The 21,397-nt window shown below is 35.4% G+C and overlaps 2 protein-coding genes across 5 annotated transcripts in view; both read left to right on the plus strand.

The window, feature by feature from the left end:
- Positions 1-2,596: 2,596 nt before the first annotated feature.
- On the plus strand, positions 2,597-7,954 carry LOC110776100 (plant UBX domain-containing protein 3). Its single transcript, XM_021980662.2, has 4 exons — positions 2,597-3,234; positions 5,072-5,363; positions 6,927-7,022; positions 7,091-7,954. Exons 1-4 carry the CDS (start codon positions 2,693-2,695, stop codon positions 7,466-7,468), a joined length of 1,308 nt encoding a protein of 435 aa, XP_021836354.1. The 5' UTR covers positions 2,597-2,692; the 3' UTR covers positions 7,469-7,954.
- Positions 7,955-10,172: 2,218 nt separating this feature from the next.
- Positions 10,173-21,397, plus strand: part of LOC110776098 (tRNA ligase 1) — a 63,665-nt gene continuing 52,440 nt past the window's right edge. For 2 of the 4 annotated variants that reach the window (XR_008928215.1, XM_021980660.2), the window contains exons 1-11: positions 10,175-10,464; positions 11,425-11,859; positions 12,341-12,391; positions 12,533-12,615; positions 13,424-13,523; positions 14,720-14,798; positions 15,039-15,162; positions 15,982-16,088; positions 18,091-18,219; positions 18,704-18,768; positions 18,856-19,020. Coding sequence is in view for 3 of the 4 variants with exons in the window: in XM_021980660.2 (XP_021836352.2) it covers positions 10,309-10,464; positions 11,425-11,859; positions 12,341-12,391; positions 12,533-12,615; positions 13,424-13,523; positions 14,720-14,798; positions 15,039-15,162; positions 15,982-16,088; positions 18,091-18,219; positions 18,704-18,768; positions 18,856-19,020 (1,494 nt within the window). In the remaining variant the exon portion in view is untranslated. Of the gene's footprint in view, positions 10,465-11,424; positions 11,860-12,340; positions 12,392-12,532; positions 12,616-13,423; positions 13,524-14,719; positions 14,799-15,038; positions 15,163-15,981; positions 16,089-18,090; positions 18,220-18,703; positions 18,769-18,855; positions 19,021-21,397 lie in introns of all 4 variants that reach the window. The other 2 variants (XM_056837273.1, XM_021980661.2) reach the window with 2 other exon arrangements.

Raw genomic sequence — 21,397 nt, forward strand, 5'->3', positions numbered from 1 at the left:
AAACATTAATTAGTTTTAAGGGTTTGGAAATAACCAAAGGAGAGGAGGAGTGATGGCCGGCGGTGACTAGGGCACGGCGGGGACAGCGGTGGTACTGGGCGGCGGCACTGGTCGGGTCAGGTGCTGCGCACGGTGGTTGCTGGTGGTTGGCGAGGTGGATTTGTGCAGCAAGCAAGGAGGAGGTCGAAAGAGAATAGAAAAACGAGAGGGAGGAAAAGGGGAGCACCGGCCTGACTGAGACGCGGTGGCTGATGGTGTGGGCGACGGAGGCAGCGGCGCAGCAAGGCAGCGCAACAGCAGCGTCAGTGGAGGCTGGTCGAACACACAAACAGAAGTTAAGGGGAGAGCAAGAAACGAAACAAAGAGAGAAGAAGAAGGACGAACGAGATAAGAGATTTACCGGCGACGAGGACGATGGTGGTCCGGCCTGAAGTGACAGTGGCCGGTGGCTGAGCAACGACCTGAAGGAGGAGAGAAAACGGCTGAGAGGTTGAGGGCTTGCAACTTCACGTGAATGATGAGAACGAAAAGGGTTTTGGGTGTTTCTTGTTTTTTTTTTTTTTTTTTGCTTTTTACGTGAATTGAAAGAGAAGGAAAGGAGTAAAGTGTTTTGGGTCTTATTATTTGGGCTTTGCCAATTGGGCTAGAATTAGGAGTTTAATTTTAGGATTCGAATCCAAAACCGAAATAAGATCGTTTTCTAAATTCAATCGATTTTCTAAATTCAAATTCTTTTTAACTTAAAATTCTAAAATTATTCTTGATTGCACAAACCGTTAAAATATTTAGAATATATTTAAATAAAATTAAATATACATTAAATATATAATAAAGTTCTAAAATCGTTAAATATTTAGAACGTACTTAAAATAAAATAAATATACGTTAATTATATATTTATTACTTAAAATTCATAAATTCTATTTAAATATAAATAATATACGTTAAAATATATTAATAAAATTTATAAATTTACGGGGGATTACACGTAATCACTTCCAATTGTTCCTTTGTAACCTCTCTCCGAGACCTAGCTAAGTCATTACCTCCTATTTACATCAATTACATAATGATTATGCTCCATATATAACATGTCTAACACAAGCATAAACCCCAATTTTACTAACAGAAAGTTGCACCATTACATTTATATTCACAATGTGTGCCCGTTTTGTTGAAAGACTTTGGTTGAGCTTTCTATTTACGTTTGAAACCTTCTCTAAAACAAGTAAATTGCCTCATAGTTAATTGTGTCTTGTTATTAGACCTTGTCATAATTTTTCCCTTTCTAACACTAAATTCGCACTTATATGTATATTTGTTGTACGTCGGGAAAAACTTCTTTATCATTGTTTGTTACTTTACCAATAAGCTGAAAAGATTATGCCTTCACAAATACAACTGAACTCATTGTATATTAAAAAAAAACGAACAAAATGGTATGTTACACTCCAACTACAATAATATTATTTATTACATAATTTATGTTAATTCTACACTAAGAGTTAATTTAAAACATTTCTTATTTGCGGAAGTTATTCATTTCTAATACGGAGTAAATAATTGTAGATGCAATTTATTCAGCATTCTGAACAACAATTGGAACGAAAATATTATCATGATTATCAAATTGTTGATAATCATCATAAGCATAAATAATATGGTCATAAAAAAAAAAAAATCTAAATCAGTAATTGCCATATGTAAAAACAGAGGGAGAAAAATAAAAGAATTGAGAAGCGAAATTGATTGGAAAAGAGAAGCAAATATGATTGGATTAAAACAGAGTTTGTATGCAGAAGAACAGAGCATATAGCAGAGATAAGGAGAGAAGTACACTTTCTAGATTTGCGGGGGGTTTGAGCGTTTTATCTTGGTTTTTTTATACTTTTTAAAGCAAAACGGCAACGTTTTACCCAGGGAGTAACTTGGCGGAGGAAGGTACTTCCGGGAGTAGGGATGTCAGTGGGGCGGGTTTCGTGGGAGACCCGCCCCGCATCCGCCCCAAGTAGGCGAGGATGGAGGTAGGTTTGGCAGGTGATGCGGCGGGGATGGGTGTAAAAATCTTAAAATCGTACCCGCCATGGGTGATGGGGCGAGTGTGGATTTTGTATTGAACCCGCCCCATCCCCACTCTCCCCGCTTCATACCCGCCATGAGTGATGGGGTAAGTGTGAATTTATTTGCATGTCTAAGATATAATATGAATTTAGGTGAGATTTTAAGTTTTTTGTTTGGATATTTTTGTTATGACGGATATTTTTTTTTTACTATATATGTTACTTTAGTCATAAGGTTTTTTTTTCCTTCCTAAAGTTAACTTTCATTACTCCGCATATATGACAAATATTTATTAAATAAGAAAAATTAGGCGGGTATTGGCGCGGGTATGGGGCGGAGATAAGAAGGGGATGAATACCCAGATGGGTGATGGGGCGGGGATGGATTTTAGTTTATACCCGTTGGTGCGGGGATGGAGATGACTTTTGTACCCGCCATGGGTGATGGGGCGGGGATGAGGATTAAAATTTTAGGTGGAAATGGAAATGAAGGGACCTATATCCGTATCCGCCCCGCCCCGCCCCATTGACATCCCTAGCCGGGAGTACCAAACAATTTGCGATTTGGAATCACCCCTTCTTTAGATTCATTCCAAATCAAAAGGTGGAGTGGGAAACCTAATAACGAAAAGATGGAGCCCAGCCAAGAACACCAAGCTGCTGCAACAATCTCATCAATGGCGTCGGGCCACCGTGACCCCAACAACGCCATGATCAACACTTTCATGGAGATCACCTCCTCTACATTTGAAGAAGCCCAATTCTTCCTCGAAAGCCACAACTTCGACGTCGATGCCGCCGTTTCCACCTTCTTCGAGTCCACATCGGCTCCTCCTCCTCCCCCACCTTCCTCTACCTCCACCGCCGCCGTTGTTGGTGCTACAGATGAAGAATTACACTCTCCTTCCTCCCCCTCCGCCTCTCTTTCTCCTTCCCCCTCTCGCTCTCGCTCCCATTCTCCACCCGCCGGAGTTCGATCTCAATATGGTCTCCGATCCCGGGGAACCACGGGAGGAGGTGATGTCAATGATGTAAGTTCCAACTCCAGGAGTTGCCGTCGTGCCGGAGGTGTTCGGACCTTCGCTGATCTGCATCGGAATTCGGCTGAGGATGGTTCTGGAAGTGATTCTGACAGTGATCGTCCTGCTGAGTTCTACACTGGTGGCCAGAAAAGGTGCGCCCTAATTGTTTTTAATTTGATTCTTAGGGTTTTCTTTTCGTTATTTGATTCACGAGGGGTCCAGGATGCATGAAATTTAAGACCAATTGATTAATGTCTCTAATTGCTTGCATTTTCATTGCTAATGATTGAAAAAGCTCTTACATATGAAAATTTAATGATTTGTATGATCACAACAATTCATGTTCTTACATGAATAAGCTTTTACTGAACTAGTTTTGCTTTGCAACTAAGTTGTCGTATTTATAGAAGTTCTTTAAATTAATTGTCATGTTTATAAGAGTTCTTTAAATTAAAGTACTCATTTGATGTGAATTACTTCCTCCGGGTTTCTATGTTTACTATTGCTGCTTTAGGATAAGTAGGTTAAGGTTTTCGAGGTCACCGAATAGAATAACGAATTTATGAATTGCAAAGTTTGACAATGTCTATAGTTTATTGATTTGCCTATTGATGATAAGATTGTGGTTTATATGATAACATACGCTTAAATTTGAGAAACAGATTAGTTTGTCTTAGATTTTGGCTTTTCTAAAGTTGAGCTAGGGTTTATGGTTTGTCTATGAACTTAGCTGATGTAAAAGTAACCTGCGAACTCATTGTGTTTAGGTAGTTACTTTTCTATGTAGGGGGTTTTATCGAAGATAGCCAGTTGAGTGACTTGAATCTTTCGATTTATGATAGTTCAAATACCATTTGTTATTCCTGTATTTATCATGAGGCTTCTACCTATAGTGGGGGACTGGGGTATAGAGGAATAAAACCTTTTGCTTTTGAAATTATAATTTGCTAGGTTTTTAAGGATAAGATGACTAGTTAATGTATGATGAAAATGTCATGAAACATAGTTTCTTGTTGCCTTTCTTCTGACGGGAAAACATCACATTAAATTTCAATACTGGAGAACTTGTCTTGGAGAATAATAACTCAACCTCAGAATGGCCTTGCTCATGTAGTCATTTCAGATGAGCTCCTCACCATAAGGAATGGAGCATCATTTATTAAGACTTGGAACGGGTCCTATGGGGATCGATAACTCTTTGCACTTTGATCAGTCTTTAAGGCTCTTGATTATCGTAAAAGAGTCAGGCTCTGTTACCACTGATTTAAAACCTGTGTCATATGCTACAACTAAGCCATATCGCAAATTTTGCATATGGAAAAGTGTATGCTGTGTTTATTTGAAGTTTAGATCTCCTTTTTGTTGTTGTGCTTTTGCCTCTTCCCCCTCCACTCACTTCTAAGATTGAGCTATATGCATGATTCAAGTAATTTTACGCAAACTTACGCCTTCCTTCTCTGACCTGTATGATGCTTCTAAGCGAGATTAGATGCATGAAAGTTACCCCTAAGTTAACAAAGAGGTTGTTTTCAATTGACCTTCTAACATTTAATGTTAGTCTACCCCTAAATACAATTGTTATTTTTATTCCACTGTAATCCAACAGTCGGAGATAGTGAATTGTTTGACTCTGTTTATGCTTTCTGCCAATTCAGATTGTCATGGAATTTCCTGATTGAGGTGTTATTATGTTGTTGATTCCGTGCTAAAAAGAGGGTTGATTCCTTATCGGAATATAATGGTTTCGAAATCTTTGACAGTGGGTGCAATCGTGCAAAATCTTTGACAGTGGGTTGCAATCGGGCAAAATCTTTGACACTGACGAAATACAATCTTGGTTTTCTAGTATGAGATGTACTTTTATGAAGCTTGTCATTATAAGCTTAATGATTAAATAAAATAATACGTATGAGATTGAGTTTGTATAAAGTCGCTCATACAAATTATAGATGCTTGGTTAAGTTTCAAATTTGTATTCTCCCCTTCCAGTGGCGTGGTTGTGCAAGATCCTTCCAAGGAGAATGGTGCTGAAGCGATTTTTGAGCAAGCTAGACGTAATGGAGCTAGTGAGGTACCAGTTGATTTTCACCAGCCATCATCTAGCTCAAGAAGCTTTACTGGAACAGCTAGATTACTTTCGGGAGAGACGATGTCATCTTCCCCCCATGAGCAGGCTCCTGAAGCTATCGTATATACAGTCACCCTATGGCGTAATGGCTTCACGGTGAATGATGGGCCTTTGAGGAGATTTGATGATGAAGAAAATGCTTCATTTTTGGAGGTACTCCTCCAAAACTTCCCTGATCTCTTTGAATGTTTAATTCCCTCTTCATTATCTTTTTACTTTTTATTTATTATTTACTCAGGGGAGGGAGGGGTGCATTATATTTTTTTGCAATATACTCACTCCGTCCCAAAATTATAGTCCTGTTTTCTAAATCGTCAGCATTCATGATTTTTAATTTCAGTTCAGTTAGTTTAATTTAATTTCAATTCAATTTAAATTGTTATTGTTATTAATAAAATAATAACTATTAGAATAATAATCATTAATAATAATAATTAGAATAATAATAATAATAATTATTATAATAATTATTATAATAATTTTTTAATAATAATAATAATAATAATAATAATTATTCTAATTATTATTCTAATTAATTATTACTTTTTTTATTAATAAAATTATTTTTATTATTATTATTGTTAATAAAATTATTAATAATAATATTGTTATTATTATTATTTTAAAGTAATTTTTTATTATTATTCTTATTTATATATATTTTTTATAAGTTTAATTCAATTCGGTTAATTTAATACAGTTAAGTTAATTTAATTATATTTCAATTCAGTTAATTTAATTTCAGTTCAGGATTTTTTATTTCGGTTCAGTTAATTTAATTTAATTTGATTTAATTTCAAGATTTTTCAGCTCGGAAGAACTGAGCCTAAGTTAGTGGAAAATATGTATGCTTATGCTGCATGTGGTGAAAACACCATTCAGGGAAGGTGCTTGATAGTTGATATACTTGGTTATTGAAACAAGGTTTTACACTATATAGGTATAGCCAATTAACTATGTACTACCTCCGTATGGGTTTAGTTGTCACATAACGACTTCCAATTACATTGAGAATGACCATATGATAAACTGACCATGAATTTCGTATGGAGGAAGTAATATTTATCTTTTGTTGGGCTACGATTGCTTTTTAATTACTATAACTCTTTATAACCTTAACCCTTTGGATTATCTGTTGACTTGCTTCCCCCCGGTATGAATTAACATAAGCGGAGCAGAAATTAAAGGAAGAAGAAGAGATTTTGATTGATAAAATGGAATTACAGAAATAGAGGATAATTATCAAGCTTTCAAGTGGCCTGATTCACTCCCAAGAGCCAAACAAAGCTAAAATGACAAGCCCTACTCTTCCTTCTTTATAGCATTTCTGATTCTATTTTCTTTCACGCTAACCAATTACCTCCTCTCCTAGGCTCCTAGCTACCTTTCACAAACCAATTATGAAATACCTGCACCACGGTCCACCCTAGTAGGCTAGTTTACTTTAATTTCTAGTTTTTAATGCAAACTTCCATCTTCGTAATCCTTTAAATTTCCGCATGATTTTCCAGTTTCCCCTTCTAAACCTTAAACACATTATCTGCTTTACTTGCTAGTGGCTAAAATAGCTTGTGAAAACCGTGTTTCTGATGTTATACATCATAGTACGATAGGTGGATAATATACATTTTGGATGATATTTTCGCAAGTATCTTTCTTGAAGTTATAGCTGAGGCAAAACGTTGCTTTCTTATTATGTCCCAAAACCTTGTGCAGAGCATCACAAAGTCTGAGTGTCCAATCGAGCTAGCGCCGGCAGACAGGAAAACTGCAGTCCGTTGTAACCTTGTGAGGAGGAATGAGAAATACCCTGTAAGTATAATTTGATTTATTCTTTTGGCCTTTTTGGTTTTTGTGGGAATAACTTGTACTCCATGCAGGAACCACAAAAACAAAAAGTTCCATTCCAGGGTGTTGGAAGGACATTGGGTAGCAGCAGTTCAAACTCTTCTGAACTTTCTGCTTCTGTAACTGCTATCAACTCTGCTCCAGCCCCTGTGATGGGCTTAGTTGTGGATGATACACTACCATCAACCTCGATCCAGCTTAGGCTAGCTGATGGGACTCGCATGGTTTCACGCTTCAACTATCATCACACAGTAAGAGATATCCATGCCTTCATTGATGCATCAAGGGCGGTTAGGACAGGAGCTTATACACTGCAGATGATGGGTTTTCCTCCCAGGCAACTAAATGATGTTGACCAGACAATAGAACAGGCTGGTCTTGCCAACTCCGTTGTGATCCAGAAATTCTAGCTGACTGTTTCTTTGGTACTGGATTTCTTGTCTTCACTTCGTCATCTGCTGCTACATTGGCAACAAGGCCTGAATTCTACTTGTTTAGCAATTTTTATCAAATGATTGCCAGAAAGTTTGGTGGTTGAATTTTTTATGCAGCACATTGCAGTTAACTCTGAATGTATTTCAACATAACCAATTGTAGCCTTTTTGAGTACAGTATCTTTTTTCTTCTGGAAAACGAGGTTATGCCAGCCAATAGAAACCCGTTTAACACACACATTCCTGTATATCATCATTTCAATTTCCAGTTGAAACAGAAAGGAGCGGAGGAGTGTTGGGGCTGTCTGGGGAGTACTTAGGATTTTAATCAAGTGAGTATGTTTACATCATTTTACAATACCAGTTGATCATCAGAGAATCTATTATTTTGTTGGTTTCTAAGAATAATTATTTGTACATATCTTTGCCCAATGTTGATATAAATATTGAAGTTTTAATGCCTTTTGTGTATAAGAAGTTGTTAGAAGGCGCGGTCCTAGTTTGACATAAAATTATGGATTTTTCAATAATTAAAAACGTAGATGGTAATTTGCGAAAAAAATCGGTTTTATTGATAAAAAAATTCCTTGGTTGTTCAGTTGAATTGAATATCTGATGAAAAATCAGATGATTTCTTCGGTTTTTCTGTTAAAATTTAAGAATGTTAATTGGAAATTTGTTGATTGAATATGGAAAGATTGAAAATAAGATTATTGAAACTGTGAATTTGGGATAATATTGGAAACAAGGAGTAATTTAGGGGAGATAAATGGAGCATTGATTTTTCTTGAGAGGAGTGTTCATTTGGGGAATTGAATACGGAGTAGATGAACTGAATTAACATTCAATTTTATTTTAATACGTGTGTTGGGCTTCGAAAATGGACCCTATTTTTTCCGGTGGCCTTGTACCGCAATTTTTTTGCTATACCCGGGTACAGCCAAAGCTGGCTGTACCTCCATCCAAAACGATGTCGTTTTGTGTTGTTTAAAATGAACATTAATATACTGGTACAAAAATGAACATTTACTATTTTGAAAATGAACATTTATTTATTTATTTGGAATGAACATTTACTATTTTGGAAATGAACATTTATTTATTTATTTGGAAATAAACTACAAAAATGAGCATTTACTATTTCGGAAATTAACATTTATTTATTTATTTGGAATGAACATTTACTATTTTGGATATGAACATTTATATATTTATTTGGAAATAAACAATATAGGCGCTTGTAAAAACATAAAAGACCAATGAAGTGAACAATTTCATTATGAACATTAACCATATATTTATTGTGAACAAACAAATAAACAAGAAAGAACAAATAATTCAACAAAAAAGAACAAACAATATAAAAAAGAACATAAAATTCCAGAAAAAAGAACAACCAAAACAACAATTATGAACAATTTTATGATGAATTTTAAAGCCAACATGAAAGAACAAACAATAAAACAAGAAAGAACAAATACTGGTACAAAAATGAACATTTACTATTTCGAAAATGAATGTTTATTTATTTATTTGGAATGAACATTTACTATTTTGGAAATGAACATTTATTTATTTATTTGGAAATACACTACAAAAATGAGCATTTACTATTTCGGAAATGAACATTTACTATTTCGGAAAAGAATATTTATTTATTTATTTGGAATGAACATTTACTATTTTGGAAATGAACATTTATTTATTTATTTAGAAATAAACAATATAGGCGCTTGTAAAAACATAAAAGACCAATGAAGTGAACAATTTCATTATGAACATTAACCATATATTTATTGTGAACAAACAAATAATTCAACAAAAAAGAACAAACAATATAAAAAAGAACATAAAATTTCAGAAAAAAGAACAAACAATACAACAATTATGAACAATTTTATGATGAATTTTAAAGCCAACATGAAAGAACAAACAATACAACAAGAAAGAACAAACAATAAAGCAAATAATTATTATGAACAAACAAATAGCAAGAAAGAACAAATAATTCAACAAAAAAGAACAAACAATATAAAAAAGAACATAAAATTCCAGAAAAAAGAACAAACAATACAACAATTATGAACAATTTTATGATGAATTTTAAAGCCAGCATGAAAGAACAAACAATACAACAATAAGTTTGATGAATGAATTTAAAAAACAACAAGAAATAACAAACAGTACAACAAGAAAGAACAAACAATACAAAAAGAAAGAATAAAAGATTAATGAAGAATTTATTATGAACATTAACCATATGATTATTATAAACAAACAAATAAACAAGAAAGAACAAACAATATAAAAAAGAACATAAAATTCCAGAAGAAATAACAAAAAATACAACAATTATGAAAATTTGATGATAAATTTAAAAAACAACATGAAAGAACAAACAATACAACAAGATTTAACAATCAGTACAATAAGAATAAACAAATAGTACAATAAAAAAGAACAAACAGTCGACAAGAATGAACAAACAATATGAGCGCGTCGTTTTTGGGGTATAGCCAGAGCTGGCTGTACCCGGGTACAGCAGTCAGCAATTAGCCTTGTACTGTTGACCAGGATGCATAGGGCCACACCGGGCCAGACAACATTTTATGAAAACCATTGAAGTATTGTCCAACGAAGACGACTAGCAGCAGCGCAGCAACAAGTCACAAATGCAAGTAGGCGACGGCTAAAGGACGGAGCAGCAGTATTAACCAACAATAACATGTCTACTTCTCAATAATCATTTTTTTCCTATCCAGTACGTACTAGTGTACTACTCGTCCTTCCAATTTCTACTCACGTAGCGTTATTGAATGCTGGCTTCTTTTCGCAGACCTATTTCCCCCTTTTTCTCCTCCCGTCCCAGAACCTTCTTCTTCCTTCCCTTACCTCCTCGTTTTCTCGCTCTTCTTCGCTGCAATACTGCTGCAACTGTCTCTCACTCTCACTCAACCATGCCGCGCAACAAAGTAATTGCTTGCTATTTCATCAACTTTTTGTCGAAATTATTTCAGAATTTTGATGTTTTGAATTTTAAGTTTGATCCTCTCGTTGTATTCTCCTTGCTTGAATTCGTCATTGAGCATTGCTGCTGTTTGTTTATCTATTTTTAATATTTAATTTTTAATGTTGGTTATATTTTATCATCTCGCCGATTCTCCGTTGTTCGAATTCTTCATCGAACATTGCCGCTGATTTCTATATTATTTCTATTTTTTTTTCATCTCGGCGATTCTCCATTGTTTGAATTCGTCATTGAAAATTGCTGCTGTTTTGTTTTTTTGAGAAATGTGATATTCCGTATTTTATGGTTGTGCTTGTAGTTGTATCATACTGTAGCTGCTATGGATGTGTATACTGAAATTTTCCTGAACAAAGAAAAGCAAATGTTGTGGGTGTCTAAACTTTTGTTGCGTTTCGATTTTCTCTACTGTGGTCTATATTATGGTCATGCCAGTATCATACCTGTTGTGGATGTATTTACTGAAATTTTTCTGCCAGAAGAGAAATAGGAAAATAAATATATAAAGCTAATAGTAGAAAGAGTATGTGTTTTACGGAGTAATTACTAATAACGCTGATTGAGTTTCTTAGGGATGCATTTTTCAAAGTTTGAAAAAATGTTTTGAATCTATGACTATTGATGTTTCAAGTTTTATCATGATTTTTTAAATTATTTTTGACAAACTCCTTGTTTGTATTTGTCATTGGGGAAATCTGCTGAACTGTTTTCTTTCTGTTTTTGGTTGAATGTTGTCTGAAATGATCATGCTTGTATTATACTCGGTAATTTATACCTGCTATGGATGAACTTTTTCTGTTTATTGTTTCTTTGGTGGAATGGGGTTGCACATGAATGGTGGATACATCATGTTAATGTTTTGATTTTAGGTTTATTGTTTTGTTCTTTGTAATTTGGATTTGAGTAGGGGAAGGGTGTAAATCGTAAGGAGGAAAAGTGGAAAGTAAAGTCAAATCCTGGTGTATCATCATCGACTGTAAGGACAGAAGCTGTCGTTGATGATCTTAGAGGGGTAAGCATAACGGAACAAAGTGGACAGACACATGCTCCTATTACATCGGATCAAAATCAGAGTGCAAGACCCGGACATACTGTGGTTTGGAAGCGCAAATCTTATGGAACTTTGAGTGGCGTTACAAATACTCCTGTCAATGAAGTTGCTGCTCAAAAGAAGACAAAGGAAGCAGAATCGGCTTCAAGTAAGAAGAACATGACTAATCTCAGTACATTATGCAGTGGAAAATTATTGGAGAACTTCACTGTTGACAACATCACTTGTTCACATGCCCAAATAAGAGCTACCTTCTATCCCAAATTTGAAAACGAGAAATCTGATCAGGAGGTATTATTTTATGTTGCTTTACTGCTACCTTTTATGTTCTCTTCTTAGGCCTGGCTATTTTAATATTTGTTGTATCCAGAAAATTTGCACAGTTGGTTCTATGCCAACCATTTTACACTATTTTGTGTTTTGATCTCCCAGTAACGACATTCTTACTGGTTTTTTGCTGGTTTATGTTTGGGAAACTCCCATTTCCCCATGTACTTTATTGTGATTAACTCGTTATAGCATGCTTTGCTATAACAATTGTGGTGTGGGTATTCATATAATGTATGATGTGGCTTTCGAACTTTCTCACCCTTATATGAGTTTTTAGTATCTGGTCATATGTTATTCATATAGTGTATGATGTGGTGTTCGAACTTACTCACCATTGTATGAGTTTTTAGTATCTGGTCATATGTTATTTCTGCCTCTTACTTGTTTTACAAGCACAGTTTGCATGGCTACTGCTAATTATTTGTTTCATATTTGTTTTCAGATTAGAACGAGGATGATTGAAATGGTTTCCAATGGCCTTGGCATTGTTGAGGTAAGGGACTAATTTTCACCTTATTCAATTATTATGAACATTTATCAACGCTTTTTATTCCAGCTCATAGGATATTAACATTGTGGCATTGAGTGCTTAGTTGCTTACAATATGTTTACAGTTACTTTTCAATTAATGCAGGTATCCCTTAAACATTCTGGGTCTCTTTTTATGTACGCTGGGCATGAAGGTGGAGCATATGCAAAGAACAGCTTTGGAAATATGTAAGTTTTCATTTTGGCTTGCGCTGTCAATATGTCCCCTTTTTTGACATACGATTTCTGATATATTCTCCCATGCTAATAGTGACGCAAAAGAAATAATTGCCATTGGCGGCTTAGTGAAGGGGAAGGATTTTGGGTTCTTGCCACATATTTTTGGAATATGTGCATTAATGTGATATAATAATCCTTTCTACTATCTGAAATAATAAGGAATGGAGGAGTTATCAGTAGGTAGTGACCGTAGTGTTTGAATCAATCTCTTTTGTGTAAAATGTATGCCACTGAAAATTTTCCCTGTTCTATTCTTTTGTTTAATTGCACTATGAATTTTTTTTTTGCTACAGATGGCATGTGTTAATACGGCATCATTATTCCACAGACAAGATTGAGACTCATTTACGCAATGAAAATGGCCTTTGTTTAGTTTTGTATTGCATTGCTGGAGTGCTGGAGAAGAATCTAAAGAGCTTTCATTTTGGATATAGTAGATATTATTAATCCATAAAAATAATATAAATTCTGGAGAAGTAGCTCATTGCTTATCTGGGCTAGTTTGTTAAAGCTATGTTCTACAGTCCTATGTTCTTATGACAGTTCTATAGTTGCTGTTAATGTCTGTCTGAGATAGACAGATAGTATATGTTGGAGTAGATTTGAAACCTTGTACATAATCTAGAATAATATCGAATTGTGACAGTTGTGATCCTTGAACAAATTTAGCAACTTCTAATGCTTCAGATGGGACCTGCATTCAAGTGATTTCACATCTTAGTTTACGGTAATTATTTGTCTAAATTTACTTGTGCAGATACACTGCAGTTGGTGTTTTCGTTCTTGGAAGGATGTTTCGTGAGGCATGGGGTATTCAAGCGAGTAAGATGCAGACAGAATTCAATGACTTTCTCGAAGTAAGCTTGTTATTTATCATTGGTTGGTGATGGTGTGTTAAAAGTTGAAATACCAACATTTATGGATGTCACAGTAATACTGGTTTCCTCTTTTTATTTTGGTGTAGTTGAATTTTTGCTAGTGCTTGCATGATGTTTGGGTATAGGGTAAAAGATAATGGTTGCGTGCAGTAGAAGAAGATTCTTGGTCGAGATATTATATTAAGTAAGAAGAGTGATTTGTATCTGAAATTTTGAAATTTTATTTTCAGCTTACTTCTTTTTCGATGGTCTTGGCCCACTCCTGTGCTAATAGTCTATAGATAAACTCACACATACACCGATACATGTGTTGCTTTGCAACTCATTTGTTTGATACATAAATTGTTATCTTCTGCTACTTCAGTTTTGTAGAAAACGCAAAGCAATCAGTAGTTTGTAATTTCCCAAAGAAGAATAGAAGAGTGGTTGGTTTTCTATCAATTGACCTACTAAATATGGGTTTCGGAGTACGCCTATTTGGCTTTATGTTTATAATCCAAATATACTATATGTGTCTTGTAGTTAAGGCTTTAAGCCAAGGAGTATATGACGACTGAAATGCGTGATTGATTTATACAGGGTATTTTTTCATATTGGTATTAAATCATTCCTTCACACCTGTTATAAACACTATGACATTACCATGAAAGTGACCTTTGACTGTGCTCGTGATATACTGAATCTCAGATTACCTTTTATTAAAAGATTATGTCCTAAATTTTTTACACATCGGGCAGAATAGGAGATGTTGATGTTAATTTTTCCTACAGTACCCTAGATTTATAGATCTATCCAGACCTTGTATGCTTCCTGCAATATCCTAACTGTAGCACACATAGTGACATTTACTATTTCCTTGGCAAACCATTAAAATATGAAACTGCCCCTTGACTTTACTGCTAACTCTTAAAGGTTCATTAGATTTCTGTATTCTCCTGTAGTGTAGTTTTTCTGCCACTGGAAGATGTCAATCCAGTCTAAGATCTTTTGCCTTGTGATAGGAGAAAGAGCTTAGCTAAAGGTTCTCTCTTTGTTGTCATTATGAAGACTGCAATGGTGTCATCTATTTTCATTTTGTGATTGTTTTTTTCTTTTAAATTCTGGTTATGTCTGGATGCTTTCAATGAATCTTTTGAAGCTTTATGTGACATTCTTTTCAACTTCTGTCCTGTCAGAGAAGTCACGTGTGCGTATCTATGGAACTGGTGACTGCTGTCTTGGGTGATCATGGCCAGCGTCCTCTAGACGATTATGGTGGGAGGCTTTTTAATACTAAATAGTTATATGCTTTTGTCTTGTGTATTGGTCAATCATTGATGTTACCCATCTACAATAGATGATGAGCAGTTTGATCAATCATTGATGTTCAAAACATCTCAAAATGAGGGAAAACTAAAATTTTGAGCTAGTCCAGTGTTTTAAAGCACACCACCCAGATGCCAGTCAACTGTATTGCTGTGCCTTGATGCTTTGTACTTTGTGTTGTTTTTGCAGTTGTTGTGACCGCTGTTACGGAATTGGGTATAGGAAAACCGAAGTTCTATTCTACCCCTGAAGTAATTGCTTTTTGTCGGAAATGGCGGCTGCCAACAAATCAGATCTGGCTGTTCTCTACAAGGTAAATTCACTCTGGCTTTTTTTGTTTGGTTTGATTAGTGTTTGATGTATGTTTCATAGTTGCTGCGTGTAGCTTTTGTGCCGTGTTCCATTTCTTGTTGGCAACTTCTACAGATGTGGAAATTAGAGTGAAGGGAAGGAGTGGGGTGGGTCCATTTTTTAAATGTTTGGGTAATGCTCATAATAGTTAGCTTAAGCTTTAAGCAGGGGAAGGGAAGAGGATTGAGGAGGAATCAAAGAAGAGGCTTTTGCTGACCAACCCTCCTCTTATAGGTTGTGCTTCTGTTAACCGATCCTTGCCCTGCCTGTTCATTTTCAGTCTTCATGGCTGACACCTTCCTACATTAACTTCCCAGCATTGCTGAGTTCCTTCTAAGGTGGAACTGTGGAACCACCAAGGCTTCAACACATCAGGCAATAATGGCACTAACTATGACTGAGAATACAATCATAGGAACAATTAACGAAGGAAAAAAAACCCAACAGGCAACAGATAACAAAAAAGAGGGGACGCTCTCACGATGCTAGGAAATGCAGGGAAAGGGAGGTTGGAAAGAAAAAAACCAGAGAAGGGTCAAATTGTCAAAAGATATTTGTACTGCATTTAGCAATTATGAAAATTAATGCCAGTTCAAAGCAGCATGTATGCCAATAATGCAGTGGCACAATTGGCACCGCAACATGGAAGAAGAATTATTCTTCCACATAGAATTTTTACACAACGTAGTTGCACCATACAATGTCACTCAAAAATAGCTCATTGAACTTTGTAACAGTTGCTTACTTCTGATTTTTTTTCATGATGAATTTGTGCCTGCAGGAAGTCAGTGACATCATTTTTTGCAGCATTTGATGCTTTATGTGAAGAAGGAACAGCAACACCTGTATGCAAGGCATTGGACGAAGTTGCTGATATCACTATACCAGGTCCTCATTTATCACTATTTGGCATATAAGACTTAAGAAATAGAGATAAAACTGCTTGTTTTAGTTTAATCAATAGTACGATAGTGGTTAGGTTATTAGACTTATAGCTAGGCGTCTAGGCGGTGCTTGTCTAGTTGCCCATTTCGCCTTTTGTGAAGGCTTATTTATATTCGTTTACTTAACGATCTTTTTGTGGACATAGAAGGGATTCTCATTAATTGTGCTTGTGGCCTTGTGGGTGTAGATACAATTGTCTTCTTAGCCTATCATTGATTTCATGCCATCGACATTTTCGATGTTCAATATGATTGGCATTCAAATTTAAAACATAAGCTTGGAAGTGATCCTTGCCTTCTATTTTTAGATGTAACACTTCTATTTTCATACTTGTCAATGCATATTTTCAACAATTAATATCTTAAATTATCAATAAGTAAAATTTGATATCTTGAAAATTTTGAGACGAATCTAACATCCCACATGACTATGTTTTTCCTAAAGTATAAATCACCAAAAATTGAGAAAGTATAATGTTTGAATAGTGTAAAGAAAGGTTGCATCTAAAAACAACGGAGGAAGTATATTTTATTTTTACTTCTCCAGTCACATTTACTCTAGGGTGTATTTAAAGTAATCAAGTGAAAGTTCCAAAAATATCCTTCGTTATTTAAAATTGGGGCTCAACTATGACATAAATTAGTCGCTCTTGTTGGTTTTGGTTAATAGTGAATTAAAGGTAATATGGGAAAGTTCATAGTTTCATGTTAAATAGGAAATTTCCCGAGGTAATGCTGTACTCAGACCATCTTTGTGATAACCCCCGTTTTTCACACCCTAATCTGTAATAAACCTCAAATACTGATCGTGAGTGGCCTTATCTCAGGAATGGCATGGCAAGGGTACCTTAGGAAATTTCCCTATTTGTTATTAAGAGTGGACCATCATTTTGGGACACCACAAAAAAGATATGTTGCCTGTTTTAAAGGATGGTGGGAGTAATCAAGTAAGAAAATGTTGGTTAGATTTGGTTTAAGTGATACGATCTTGTTTAAACTGGGGAATACACGCTAGGATTAAACCCAACATGATAACTAAGGTCTCGAAGAACCCGGATGGATCTTTTTGCGATGGGTCATGGGTCATGGGGAATTTGGGTTTGCGGTGGATTTGTCTAATGAGCTGTTTACAAAGACAATTAAAGTTGGGTTGGATTTGCCGTTTAGGGGTAATCGTGTATAACCAGGAGTGTTTTTTCTTAGTTATCCCTACAATAAGGCCACTCGTGATCCCATTGTGACCAAGCCCAACTCCATATTCAAAGACCAACATACTATCAGAAATTCGAGATAGTAGTTGGAATTAGTTTTGTATACTCCGTAGTAAATTCGTGTGGATAAATTTTCCGTGTTGATATAGAAACAGATGCAGGTGAAACTTTTGGTTTGTAATAGTATTAGGGAATTCTCATGTTTGTTTTTTCCTGTGTGACAATTCTTTTTGCTCCATTGAAACAGGGTTTCTGTTTGTCTGATTGTCATATGAAATTCACCTCTCTTTCTCTCTCTCTCTCTCTCTCTCTCTCTCTCTCTCTCTCTCTCTCTCTCTCTCACCTTCTTTTTGTTTGGTTCTCTAGCTCCCAATTCTTCAATGCCTTAATTCTTTTTAAGTAATTTGTTTTCTCTACCCCTGAAATGTAAAAGTACTGAAATAATAGGATGGATTCATGGACCATAAGGCTCTGGGGGTGGGAAGATCAATGTGATATACTGAATATAAAGAACTACTTTCACGTATACGGTATACATATCTTGAAGAAAATTGAAGCACTATTGAAGTCTAATCTTGAGTAATGGTTGCTCGTGCCGTGTGGTATTAACTGCTGGCAACTTTAGTTTATTACTTTGTTTTCTTGGGATGGTCTTCTGCATTGCTTCATTTCCATTTTTGTGGGATGGACACTGACTAACAGAATGCTAGTTTACTCATATCTTTCCTTTTTCAGGAACAAAAGATCACGTAAATGTGCAAGGTGAAATTCTTGAAGGTCTAGTTGCTCGTATTGTAAGCCCGGATAGCTCCAAACATTTGCAGGAGGTTTTGAGGGATTGTTCTCCTCCACCAGTAGTAGGGGGTATGGTGCTTCGAACTTAGTGTGTACGTTGCAGTATGGTGTAATGTTTTGGTTATGCATTCCACATCTAATGACAAGTTTTTGTGGAATTGGTGTCTAATTCTCATGTGGTTTGGTAGACGGTCATCTTGTTCTCCAGTATAACAGCGTTGAAGCTTGCTCCATCTGTTGCCTCTTTTTGCTAAACAATTCGGTTTTTTATTCTTAAATGATTGTGCTACACTAGATCGATTATTATGTTCTTTGTCCTAATTTTTTTATGTAGTGAAGGACAAATCTGAAAATCTCTAATCATTACCAACTCAAGGCCAATATTAACATACTTTCAACATCACGTGTTGAGATATGGTCGAAATTGCAGTTCTGTCCCCTTTTCCCATTGGCTCGGCCGCTTGGCTGTGTTTATTATGTACTTCTTTTTTCCACGTTTTTCCTTCCAGGTGAACCTCTAGTATAAGCCTCAATGATTCTTGTCTTATTCCAGCTGAACCAGACTTGGGCCCAACGTTGCGGGAAATTTGTGCTGCGAATAGATCTGATGAGAAAGAGGTGATATAACTTGTTCTTTTGCAGAATGTGGCAATTGGTCATTGTTGTTACTGTGCTGATTCAATTAAATTATCAACTGTCATGCAGCAAATCAGAGCTCTTCTGCATGAAGTTGGTTCCTCCTTTTGCCCCAACTTTTTAGATTGGTTTGGAAAAGAGGCAGGTGATGTTTATTCCAAGACTGCTGATAGATCTGTTATCACAAAGTTTTTGCAAGCTCGTCCGGCAGATTATTCAACTAAAACATTGCAGGTTTGACTAAATTATTTGCATTGACTATTTCCAGAATAGCTATTAATGATTCCCTTGTATCATGCTTGCATTGGTTTTCATGAGGATCATGGTGTTTACCACATCTTTCTGGAATACGGTCCCCACTTTCTCTTTTATGTGACTCCCTGACTGGTGATTGCATTGGATCTTCCCATGCTACCCTTTTCTATGTGCACCTATGGATTTGTAACAATCGATTTGATTTATGATCTTTGTTTCTCCTTGAACATTTGAAGATGTATATTTTGGTCTAACTTATCACGTGATTAAAGTTTATAATGGTATATTGCCCCATTATTTAATGAAGTAGAAATAGAATCATAGAAGAAAACATTATCCAAATACTGAAAGACCAAAAGATATTTTCAACTTATAGCTATCAATTTTTGTGTGCCTTTAACTATATAGTACCCCTTGTCATAAACCGTAATGATTTCTATAGTAATAGTCAACCCACGGCTAGCGAGAGGTGTTATAGTGAGGCAACCAACCTTCCTGCAATTGATTTTGACGTGTCTCCAGCATTATACCCACACTTACCTGAAAATAAATATAGTGCTTTCCTCCAAATAATAGAAAAAAAGTTGTTTTATTTAGGGTACGTTCTATTCACCTGATTTTCTCTTATTTTTTCCAAACTTGTATTATTTGAACTTAACTCAACTTATTAGAACTTATCAAAACTTATTTAGTTATAAATTGAACTCCATCTGTATCTTTTTATTCTATAACATATTATGTTTTGGGCGCCCCTTTTTATTTTTTCGATATTTCCTTTCAATATTCCACGAAAAGAATGTGCCCAAGTTTAATAAAGTTCTCAAACATTCTCAAACATTTATTTCACTTCACCATTCCCCATCCCATCCCATCCCATCCCATCCCTTCACTTCACTAACTCATTTAAATAATGAGGAAATCAGAATTTTTATTATTTAATTACAAAAATAAAGGAATAAAAGCTTTTTTTTTTATTATGCTTAAATTCGCGTGCATGATATCTTTTGTAAAGAATAAAAAGGGACAGAGGGAGTACTTAAGTAACCCTTATTTTTCCTAAACTTATCTTATATGAACTTATCTAAACTTAACTCCTGAAATAAGTGGAAATGAGATGGCCTTAGTAGCCCTTTCAAAGACAAAAATGATTTGGAATTTACATAGTAACCTGGTAAATGTGTACAAATTTTTCGTGATCCTGCATTTGATTTGTAGTCACGTTTCATCTTAATTAGTCACATGGTGTATGCTAAAACATTTCACCCATGGGAATGTTGGCCGAAAGATAACATAACTTTGTAAACACACGTATTCTTTTGGAATCACTGTCAACAAATTTTGCCTAAAATAGGAACTCGTTTTAACATATACCATCTTTGTTTCATTATAATAGTTACGCTTTCTAAAAATGGACGCATCAAACTAATGGTTATTTCTGTAACTATTATAGTGTATTGGAAATGAGAAGGTTCCACACATTTCAAGTCATATATTATTTCTGAATGTTCAGATGTTTATGAAAGGGAAATATTTTAGTGGTTGGTACATAACACAATCCACTATAACAATTTAGGGGTTGTTTGGTACAGTTGTAGATTAACGTTTTTTGGTTTTTTTTTTGTCAAAAATTAAAAACGAAACGCGTTCGGCAATTTTGTTGAAAAAAATAACTGTCGTTCATTTTCTACAAATTACAAACGGAAAAATTGTAACCACATTTAGTGGTTTTAGATTTACTGTTTTAAGAAACCACTTGTAAATCCAGATTTACATCGCTCTTCAATTCAGTTGACACCAACGATCGACGGCTCGGCCTCGCGACCACTTATCTCACCGGGATCGATGGTCAACCACCTATATCATCGGAAACTGACAATCTCTGACATCCTGTACCCAAATAAATTCTACAAATAAATAGAAGGAGAAGTGTCATATGTTTCTATCATCTATCTCAATTTCTCAATCGCTTTCGTGCCTTGTTTTAAGGTTTAATATTATTGAAAAATCGGAGGCGCCGCCCCCACCGGGCAGGCGACCACGGTTACGCTGCCCTCGTTCAATCTATATCATTACCTTCATATTATCACCGGCATTCATCACCGCTCTGTTGATTTTTTTCCCCCTCAATTCACCCGCTCTTGTATTTTGGAAATGTAGAATTACAACTCTTCAATTTATGGAGGCTGTATTATTCAACTTTATTTTTATCAAGCCATTTGTCACTCTTGATTAATTTGTTGACAGGTGGTCTTTTTTGCACGTGAGGATGTTTAATGTTCTTCTTTGTTCTTAAAAACAAAATCATGCTTTGTTTAACGCTGTACCATTGATGAATAATAATGCTGACATGTATTTT

Source organism: Spinacia oleracea, chromosome 2 (assembly GCF_020520425.1).
Source record: "Spinacia oleracea cultivar Varoflay chromosome 2, BTI_SOV_V1, whole genome shotgun sequence".
NCBI classification, from domain to species: domain Eukaryota; kingdom Viridiplantae; phylum Streptophyta; class Magnoliopsida; order Caryophyllales; family Amaranthaceae; genus Spinacia; species Spinacia oleracea.